Here is an 11433-nt window from a genome sequence, read left to right on the forward strand (position 1 = left end):
GTCGGGTGAAAAACGAAATTACGTTTACATGACTTTGTCGAAATTCGTCGTGTGACAAGAATGAGTGTATAGATGACTAGGGGGAAGCTTACTTATTTGTGTGTCTTCTAGTTATCCATCATATACCCTAGGCCCTGCATAACGAAATTCAACAATATTCAATATCCAAAGCAATATCCTCACTACAATAGGCTCCCAAAACAGAACTCCGACCCCACATAATCGCAAATTGACACGAAAGCTTCATTCCATGAAGCATTTCTCTCGTATTTGATCATCTTCTACTCTTCCCTAAAAAATCATTATAATACCAAATCTAATCACCATGGAATTCACCATATCCCGTCCAGCTCACATTGGGCGCCACATTCCTTTTTTAAAGGAATTTTTATTTAAGTTTCAAAAGTCATTTCTGGTATAAGTCAGTGTTGGTCCGAAATTCCACTGGCGAAAACCAGTACAGGGATCTATATACACTATGATTTTTATTTTTGGGTGGATTTCAAATTGAGAAAATAATTATTCTAAGTATGACTTGTTATACTATAGGCGCAGTGTTACCGTTTAGGGGCGGTAAATCTGGTCCCGCTAGAGGTATGTTTGATCGAAAGCTGGTCTAATAGGGGTATATACAGTAAGCCAAAAAATTAAGGTACCAGTTGTGTTCATCCCTGTATATCCTAAACAAACACCAATATGTCCATGTTAAAACAGGCAGCTAATACCTGTAATCTGAGCTCTGATTTAAGACCTTATTTGTTGAATTTGGTTGAGAATTAAAGAAACGGTGAACTAAAATCTAAGAAAAAAGCGAAATCAAAAGTTGCACTTTTGTGTTCTGACCAATAAAAGCACAACGTCAGTTTTAATGGAAGCGCAGCGCTATTTGTTCAAGAACACTTTGTGTACAAATCAATAGGGCATTTAATACAGCAAACTGCAACTTTTAAATTGGTATCTTCCTTGGGTTTTGGGATCGCCGTGTCTTTATTTCTTGAACAATTTCAACGAATGAGGTCTTAAATTCGAGCTAAAAGATGCAGCTATTGGCTGCCTGTTCCAATTATGACATACCCCGGGGAGGGTCTTCCTGGTTGAAGGTATACGGGGATGTGCCACGGTTTTGGGGTACCTTTTCAGCGATTTTGGTATATCGATGGGTGCGTTTTCAGTGGATACCAATGCGCCCAATTGGGCGCATTTGAGCAAAAAATGCCATTAAAGCGCCCAATTATGTCAAATTTGGGTGCTTTTTGGGTGCTTTTTCTTAAAAATTGGTATACTGATGGGTAGCAAAAACAGTAAAAAGTAGGTATAGAGAAAGTCAGCATCCGAAAGTCTGCGTGGCACACCCCCGTACAAAATTTTTCGAAGAACCCCCCCCCCCCCCCCCCCCGGGAGATATACAGGAGGTGAACGTAACTGGTACCTTAATTTTTGGCTTACTGTATTTATTTTAAACTAGTCCCGGTAGGTTGCGTGTGGTTACGTCAAGGAACCTCGGATCATCTAGCATGGGTACCCAGAAAATCCGCCTCGGGAAAATTTTGATTTTTACGTGCTTTTCAATGCATGGAGAAGTTATTTGGTGGTATGCGCCCTTTATCTCAGTAAACGTGCGCCCCCATTCATTGTTTTGATCGCGAGCACTCGAGTATGCTTAATATGGTCAAAGGTTGAAATCAACATGCATTACATGGCTATTAACGTTATGGCTGTAAACCTTTTCATGTGCCCTGTGCCCGGCCATGTGGAAAGATACATTTTGGAGGTATCTTGTACGTCAACTCTTTATACTCCTGAGCCCGCGGACGACGTGGAAATAACGGCGGATCAAAATTTAATACAACGATCAGAAGCGGATGATGATGGTAGATCGCGACGAATCATCGCGCGAAGGTAAATGGTATAATGGTGCTGGTAAATGAAACAGCTCTTCTGGCATTCAATGTTCGAGAAAGTGTGACATATTAATTAAATCAATAATTATTAATGAGGCAGGTCTTTAGTATCTCCATGAGTGTATTATGTAACATTGCTGCAATACTTGCACCAATTACGGCAATCGACCATCGTATGGGGCTATGCTTGAATCATGCTTGAATCTATGCTATCTACCGTAGATCATGAGACAGCCCGATATATCATGGCCCTAGACATGCTAGAGCTAGTAGTGGTTCCGTAGAGATCGACTCTTGTTCTGTATGCTTACGAAGCTTGCACTACTTCAGTTCACTAACACATTACCACACTTAATATCGTCAATCCCCATAGGTTGTATTAAAGTCCCAACTTCCTGGGTACAGTCATTGGTTTATTTTATTAATTGTGAAAGAACTGGAACTGGACACTTGAAGACCTTGAAGAAGCAGGGGACATAGGCCCTATCATTTTATATCCCATCATTAATAGATTCCTTTTGTTTTATTTTGTTCCAGCCGGGGAGCCAGACGGAGGGATAGGTCCATGTGGCTGGATTCTTACTGGCAGCTCATATTTATTGGTTCTGTTAACATTCCCCATATCACTGTTTTTCTGTATTAAGGTAAGTAAATGGAGAGGATGGGACGGGGAAGCCAGACAGAGGGATAGGTCCATGTGGCTGGATTCTTACTGGCAGCTCATATTAATATTGGTTCTGTTAACATTCCCCATATCGCTGTTTTTCTGTATTAAGGTAAGTAAATAGAGAGGATGGGATGGGGAAGCCAGACAGAGGGATAGGTCCATGTGACTGGATTCTTACTGCCAGCTCATATTTATTGGTTCTGTTAACATTCCCCATATCACTGTTTTGCTGTATTAACATGATTAAGGTAAGTATGATTAAATGGAGAGGGAGGGAGAGGGAAGGAGCCAGACGGAGTGATGGGTTCGTGTGGTTAGATTCTTACTGGCATGGCTTTAATTTTTTAACAAATTAAAATATTCAGCACTATTATCAATATTGAACAATTTTCAATAATGATAATTGCACTGACTATTGTAATTTGATAAAGTTCTGCCTTTTTTTCAGTATTTTAAAATTTAATGAGTTTCTTGACTTAGTTTCCTTGCATAATATATGATCATTATTTTTTGTGTTTTTATTTTAGGTGTTGCAACAACATGAACGTGCTGTAATATACAGACATGGTAGATTAAAGCCTGGAGGTCCTAAAGGACCGGGTGAGTTGAACAAGAATATATAGAATATGTAGAGTTTATATGCAAAATGTGATATATCTATGGATGCCACTGTGTATTTTTATATTAAGGTTAGCAACTATTAATTTTACACTGTTCCGATTTGGTAGTTCACAACATCTATTCTTGTGAATGGTAGTGAGCTTTGGCAAAATTTGCATTGATCATTTCATAGTGAGTGTGTAGAAGAATTCAAATATCACATAGGGGCCTATATACTTTTGTAGGCCCCGTGGTTCTTGAGTTATGTTGTAAAGAGGGCTGAAACAACATCACTTTAGTAAAACGTACATAACTCATTAACAATAAATCAAGCAAGTTATCAAGTATATGATTTGTAGAATGAACGTGTGCAAAACATCAAAGTGTTATTTTTCAATAATACATTGATTTGGATAATGAAAATCGATTTTTTTTTTTTTTTTTTGCTGCTTCGACCAACGATAGGTTTCAACATAGATACTCTCACAAGTTTTGGGATATTTTCTCAAAATATCAAGAGCTATCTCAAGAACCACTGAACCAATACTTGTTTGTACTCATTTTAATGCATTTTTCATGCTGATTCCATTTCATTATTTGAAACTTGTCGGTCTGCAGTGTGGAGAGAGTTAATATCATTTTTGCAACCATTAATTAAGGGCAAAAATAGATTAATAGCCTACAGTATAAAACCATGGCAATTAAAAAAGAATTATGCAGACAAACATATTCAAAATAATGTTAAAAATTACAATATAATCATAATTCTGCTGAACTTGTCACCAGGGCCAGATTTACCTTTAATGGTACGGCAACATGATTTTACTATGGGATTTTTTTTTATAGATTTTCAAATCAACTGAGGTCACGTCACCCCCCCCATGCCAATATTAAATGCTACATCACTTCACCTGTCTCTTCAGATCAAAGTGTTGCACCCTTACCCCATCAATTTCTTTAACTATCAACCCATGTTTAGCAGGGTTGTTTGATTTAAATCATGCCGATTTAAGTCATTGATTTAAATCGCGATTTAATTTTTTAAAGCACTGATTTAAATTTGTTTGCCATTTTTGATAAATATAAGTTAATTTCTTCCTAAAATTGTCTGTTTTACTTCATTCCTAATGTTTCTACAACTTTTGAATACAATTAAAATACCTCTATGATGTCACCCTACCTATTGCTTAAAATTCATTTTCAATTCAACAGCTTTTTTCCCATGATTTTTACCAAATTTGTTTTTCTTTGAAATTTTCACATGTAAAAACATGTTTTGATTTTTTTGTAAATAGCTGGTAGGATTGTGCATACAGTGCATATGACTAGCATTCCACTGGTACTCTTTTGACTTTATCATGGGGTATAGCAGTTCTTGGAATAAAAAAAATGATTTAAATAAAAAAAATCCGATTTAAATAACAAAATCTATTCTCAACATGAAAACAACAGGAAGTACAAAGTAATAGTAGTGTCATTTGATGTAGTGAGGTGATGCGTCATGTTGCAAAGTATTCTGGGAAGGGTAAGGTATCTTCTCTGTGCAGTAACTGTCTCTGTGATAAGCTGTGATATGTAGGCCAGTCAAATTAAAAAATCACCCACCACTAATTGCAACAGAATCCATTTTGCATGCGTCCATATCCCAAAAGCTCACACAAAAACATATCAGAAGTCGCCAAAACTTCAAGTAGTGGAACAGTACCTAATTTGCATAAATCCAAAATGGTCGCTTATGCAGGTGGTGAAATTTCAAATTTTGTCGAAAACCATCTCATCATAAGGATTTAGAAAAAGTATAGTTTGACCTATCTCCGATGAACATTTCTTGAGTTATAGAGGAAAAGGTCAAATGTCAAGATTTGGATTCCACAGGGGGACAAAAATGTAAACATTTCTGATTTTGATTAATGGTCTCATATTGTTCCACTTGCAAAAACATTTTTAAAAAGAATAGTTTGCCATATCTCAGGTGGTTTGTTACCTTGGTAACATTTCAAAGAGTACATATTCCATTGAACCGTGTTGACTTTGACCTATTTTGTGTTGTTACTATGTGACAAAACGTCCAAAACAATGGAGCTTTTCTCATTTTGATTTATTTTTGCCAAAGGAACAATTTTGAGACCAGTTGGATTAAAATTGGAGCAGACTTCAAACACCTGTGGGCTCCAAAATTTGACCTTTGACCGTTTTGCCTATAAATCAAGAACTGTATGTCGGAGACACATCAAGCTATACTTGTTCAGAATCCTTGTGATGAGAGCAATACATTGGTATGTTTTTTTTAAAAATCATTAGATCAACTTTGAAAAGTGGGGGGATGAGGCTGTTGATCAGGTCACCCAAATTTAATTGATGTTTTTTTGTTTGTTTGTTTGATTTCAGGTATAGTCTTTCTTCTGCCTTGTATTGAAAGCTACACCAAGGTAGACTTGCAGACAACGCCCCCTTAAGCGGTAAGTCTAATGAAATGAAACCAAGAGCTACAACGCTACACCAATTAGATAAGTGAAAGGTATGGTGGGGAAGACTAGAGGAATGTGTAATGGATTATTCCAGTTGATATTCATACACCCCATATGACCTTAATCTCCCATGCAGGGAGTGTCAATTTCAAAGGGGGTTACCATGGTTACATGAATGGGTGACTCCATTTGAAATCTACAAGACCCCCTCTTGCCTCCCATTGTGGGATGCTGGCTGGTATTTTAAGGGATAAGGAATTTTGATACATTTATTACATAAGGAGAAGGTCCATATTAGGCACACATTTTGGACGGAAACACCCCCACCCCCACCACCCCACCGCCACCGCCATCCCATCCCCACCCCCATAAACGCATAATCGTTGCACATCAGCTATAGTTCATAATTTAACATCCTAAATGTCCTTTGTTATTTTTCCTTTTTTGCAGTAAAACAGATGATTGAAGACTTTATGGTACTATAATGACTGGCAGTTGGGTGCCAATACTTTGCCGTATATTACTCTGGCGAAGTTACGTAATAATCGGATTAACTACCATAGCAATAGGTGAAAACAATATTTGAATATACCGCGCTGCACTGATACGTTCACGCGGTACCCGAGGCTTCATTGAACCATATCATGCTGATTACTTGCACCTGTAAGATTAGTATCGTTGAAAAGACCAGTATTGTATTCAAACTATGATTGCAGACATACACAGGTGATGAGTGTAACCTGATTGTAGTGCAGCGCGATATGTTCAAAATTGTTTTCACCTATTGCTATGGTAATTAATCCGAATAATTACGTAACTTCGCCAGCGTATACACGGACGTTTGGCGAATCTAATAAGTCATAAAGCCATATCTGTATTGAAAACAAATGAATATGTATGAGGGGTCGATTTAGCCAATGGCAAGTTTTCTCGTTAGGTCAGGAGACTTTCCATCTGGATGGCCCAGTGGGCCAGTTGGTATTTTGACATAATTATGAATTTATGACATGTTATAATATTAACAACAAATCTGGCCCAGTGGATTTGCCCTTGGGCCAGCTGTCCCAAAAATGCCGGCTGATTATTGCTCCTTATATCTACCCCTGATGTATGTACTAAATGTTCAAATGCCAATGTCAAAAATAAGACTAGTATATAAATGATAGATGATTCAGATTGCGAAGTTATGAGTGACTCTGAAGAAATTACAGATTCAATTCGGATATCCAAATAGAAAAGTATGATAAAATGATGTTCAATCCTATTAGATTTCAAAATAACAACAAAGATGATTAAACAATAGAAAACATTAATGTACCAACATGTAATTATCTGACTCCGGGTGAGTTTAGACAAAAACAAAAATGTATCAATGATACCTTCTCTATTTTAAATGTTAATGATAGAAGTATCAGGGAAAATTTTGAAAATGTCTTATAGCAATTGAACCGGAGTAACTTTTGGCGGGAAAAGGTTATCAAACTTTTCAAAGTTGCTCAAATTGTTCCTCAATGGTACTTGACCTATTTTGTTGTGTTACCTAGGTAATGAAACATTCTAGATGGTGCAATCCTATCCTTATTTGAATTGTTTTATGAAAACGAACAATTTGACACCTCTTTTGGCAAAATCAGAGCACCCCACAGAACAGAGGGTTGAACCAGAGGATGATTTAAGCACTACCCAGCGCTCCACTGGGGTCAACTTACGGTTAGCACAGCTGTGTGAGTGTGAACATGACACCACTGCTCGCACACTGCATAGACGTGCACGGTTAAATTTGAATTTGGACTGATATATTTACAATAAAAACACATTTAAAATGTTGGTCGATTTCACATTTTATGTTATCTACAGAAGGTGTGATTTATCCTTCATGCATACATCACTTTTGTTCTGAAATCGACCAAGTAATAATAACACACACGCAATTCTAAAACAACATCTTTTACACAGAATTCAATGGGATTTGAAAAGTAAAGTGGCAGTTGAAACTCTCGTGATAACACTTTTACAGTGCATGATGGGGCTTCCTTAAATCATCCTCTGGGGTCGAACTATACATTTTCTGAATCCTTGTGACTAGAGCAATACATTGCAATGGTTTTCAACAGAATTTGAGCAACTTTGAAATTTGACCCTGTGTAATGTTCAATGACATTTCCCGACAAAAGCTACTCCGGTTCAATTGCTATTTTGTGTAGCCCATGATGTCAACTATCTCTGGTAGCAGTGCAGCTTTTCCCCAGGGGTCACTCCCATTGTGGCCTGTACACCATCCGCGATAATGAAAACGCGTAAAAGGGTCGTTTTTCGTGGGTAAGCACGATACGCGCGTATCGTGTTTAGGGTGTCAAAACATGAAAAATTGGAAGAAAGGGTAGCAAAATTGCAATTGCTAAATACGCGGAAATGAAATTTAGGGTATGAAATTTGATGTTAGGAATAAAATCCATGTTTAGGGTATCGTTTTAGCCAAGGGTTAAATCCTTGTTTATGGTGCTTTTGAAAAGTTGATTATCGCGGATGGTGTACAGGCCACAGTAGCAGTGACCCCCAGGTGCTTTCCCCCCACCCCCACTGGTACCAAACACCCCATCTGAGAGGTCAGACTCATACTTAAGTTTTTGTACTTGTATGACATACAGTCGTCGACATTTCTTGTGTGATACTTAATGTCGATTTATCTGCTGCATGAAATAGCTGTTGAATGCTACAGATAGCTGATTTGAGAAATGTTTACACATAAATATGCTTATGATATGTGTCATGAACGTTAAGTAGTTCATAATTTTTAAAATAGGAACAGAGTGACATAAAAAAAATTACTATTCGAAATGATTTTAAGTGCCTTTTTTCAGTATAAAAATCTTCTCCAAGTATTTCTTACAAAGAAGTGGAATATTAGTGATAAATAAAGATGCCAAAATCAGCAAACCATTTTAGGTTGCAAATAAAGAAAAGTCTAATAAAAAAATTACATCTAATATCCAAGGTATTATTAAATGACCTCACCCATCCCCCCATCTCCACCCAACTATCAATTTCTTGTGTGAACTGTGGAATGTCTATTTATGTCTATTTATTAAAATGTTATAAATATTTACATTCTTTGCATGTTCTTCTCTTTCTTTTTTCTTTTATTTGTTAAATTTGTGTGATTGTATGTTGTAACTTAGGGCAGTGTAAGGGGGTGCTAGTTTCAGGCCTTTTGAGCATCTCCTCATTCAAATTTTGTGTCTTTTATATATATTTTGTATGTTGATTTGAATGAAAATAAAATGATAATGTATGATGTATTTATAAATTTGAGATCCAATTGATGTTTTGAAATAAATAATAGCTTGAATTTCCCCCCTAATACTTTTTAGAATTAAGACAAAAACGAAATGTAAAAATATATGTATAGCCTACACATGTGGACCAATTTATAGCGCACTTAAACGCTGGAAAAAAAACCCAGTATATTTATACAGCGCTTTATGCCGTAAACAGCCTCAAAGCGCTTTACATTTATTCCGCCGTCATTAGAATTGCCCTCTGACACCCCAATGGGGTGCCACAATGACACCCATTTGAAACAATAACATTTTTCACGGCTGAGTACACGCTTTGTGAATGTAGTGGGGTCTCAAACAGAATTTGCCAACTTGACCATTATTCTATGCTGCAAGCTGCAATCCCATATCTTCACAATCTGGGAACTAACGCAATCCTCCAAGATGACACCGCTTGCCCCACAGAGCCACGGTAGTCAACGACTACCTTCAGAATATGGGAGTAGAGCCAAAATGGCCTGCCATCTGGCCAGATCCGGGGGCCAGACCTCAACCCGATTGAACACTTGTGGGACCAGCTTGATTGTCCTTTGCTTGCCAGAGAAGCCCATATGCAATCACATTGAATGACCTGCGACGAATCCTTGCTGAAGAATGGAATGCCATCCCACAGTAATGTGTAACCAGGTCGGTGAGCAGCACTATGAGGAGAAGATGTCTGACTATTGTGGCTGCCTGTGTTTTTTCCACCCGCTTTTGAGGTTAGTGGCAAACTTTTGTTGAGGAGTTTATTATTAAGGTAGGCCTATTAGGTTCGAATGGCGTTCGTCGTATCAGCGGAAGGCATCAGAACTGCATATTTTTAAGAAATATACAAAGTCACATAGGGATGAAAATTATATACTTAGTTCTCTGGGTTGATAGGATGAATAAATTTTAATCTTTACCCTGAGCAGCCAGCGCACATAAACGTTGAAAAAAAAAACCCAAAAAACAACAACAAAACATTACCCAGACAAAAACGTGAGTGTTGTTGGATAGTTTTAACCTTTCTTTGATGTATACTACCAACACGTAATAGATCTCCACACCCTTAAGGGCTGGGGTATGAACGTTTGGACAGTATTTATTTTGGGACATCAGAGCACATCAGACATATCGAATTGCATTCTGAATACGAAGAATGTCATTATGATATCAAATAATTTTGATTTTTTGAAATTCGCAATTTAATACACATTTTATGGCAAATCATTAAAAATTGATATTTTTGATATTCAACAGTACTTGAAGTAAACTTTATAAATCTGATGATTTATACTTAAAGTGTATGTAGGTGGGATGAAAAGCCGACGATCAATTGAAAATTTTGACCTTTCGTATTGAAGATATGGATTTTTTCCCAAAACACCAAAAAAAATTAGGTCTTTTGGGGAAAAAATCCATATCTTCAATATGAAAGGTCAAAATTTTCAATTGACCGTCGGCTTTTACTCCCTGCTACATACACTTTAAGAATATATCATTAGATTTATATAATTTACTTCGAGGACTGTTATATATCAAAAATTTGAAAAATATCAAATTTTTATAATTTGTCTTAAAATTTGTATTATATTGTGATTTTCAAAAATGAAAATTATTTGATATCAGAAAGACATGCTTCGTATTCAGAATGCAATTCGATAGGTCTGAGGTGCTCTCATGTCCCACAAAAATACTGTCGAAACGCAGTAAATGCTCATTTTAGATCCCTTAAACAAGTCATTTAGGATAATTTATCTGCGGGAATTTCTGTGCCGTAAAAAGAGATGCGGCAAATAACGGGTAATCGGCTATATTCAATACTGCAGAGGTTTACCGATCTGTACCGGCAACCACTCAAAATATTCTGCCTGTCCTCATTATAGTAAAACAAACATTGCTATTCTCTAATTCGTGCATGGCTTTACTGGCGAAAGACTCATCACCGGTAGCGTAAACGGGTCCATGAATTTCAACTGTCGTCTTCCAAATCCCGAAAACTCTCTCTTCTCGGCCTATTCGCCACTTGCACGGTTCCGCCATTATGCACTATATGCGGGAGAGCCTCGAACTGGCAGCATACATGAAAGGAAGAATTACGTAACCTTACACAGAATGTTATATGACTGGTTCAATTCCCATTCATGTATGCTGCCAGTTCGAGGCTCTCCCGCACATAGTGCATAATGGCGGAACCGTGCAAGTGGCGAATGGTAACCCTCCCAGAGCAACGCGCTCTGCAATCCAAATTATAGTTCAATAACCTCGAGTGTTTCATCATCTATTGGCCATGCGATTTTAATCAAGTCATCTCGATTATATGCAGGTGTATCGGATGTAGAGGAAAGAATCATAACTTCGTCGGCTGGATTCACCCTGGAAATACAAGAATTTACACAAGAACGATTTCACGTCAACTCGTCAACAACAGCATCTTCATTTTTAACAACGTCACCTTCTTCTACATCAGTTAAGCATTGCAAGCAACGTAAATT

General features: G+C 37.3%; 1 protein-coding gene across 1 annotated transcript; it reads left to right on the forward strand.

Moving 5' to 3' along the window:
- Positions 1 to 1804: 1804 nt before the first annotated feature.
- On the forward strand, positions 1805 to 6781 carry LOC140145768 (stomatin-2-like). The gene is made up of 5 exons (XM_072167445.1): positions 1805 to 1899; positions 2439 to 2545; positions 3096 to 3168; positions 5557 to 5627; positions 6087 to 6781. The coding sequence occupies exons 1-4, from the start codon at positions 1863 to 1865 to the stop codon at positions 5622 to 5624; spliced, it is 285 nt and encodes a 94-aa protein (XP_072023546.1). The 5' UTR covers positions 1805 to 1862; the 3' UTR covers positions 5625 to 5627; positions 6087 to 6781.
- The last annotated feature ends 4652 nt before the right edge of the window (positions 6782 to 11433 follow it).

The sequence above is a fragment of the Amphiura filiformis genome, unplaced genomic scaffold (assembly GCF_039555335.1).
Source record: "Amphiura filiformis unplaced genomic scaffold, Afil_fr2py scaffold_597, whole genome shotgun sequence".
In the NCBI taxonomy this organism is placed as follows: Eukaryota; Metazoa; Echinodermata; class Ophiuroidea; order Amphilepidida; family Amphiuridae; genus Amphiura; species Amphiura filiformis.

Coding starts and splice junctions, on each gene's coding strand:
- LOC140145768 (XM_072167445.1), top strand. CDS start 1,863: ATGATGATGGTAGATCGCGACGAATCATCGCGCGAAG. Junction 1,900..2,438: donor CGACGAATCATCGCGCGAAG/GTAAATGGTATA, acceptor ATTTTGTTCCAG/CCGGGGAGCCAGACGGAGGG. Junction 3,169..5,556: donor TGGAGGTCCTAAAGGACCGG/GTGAGTTGAACA, acceptor GTTTGATTTCAG/GTATAGTCTTTCTTCTGCCT.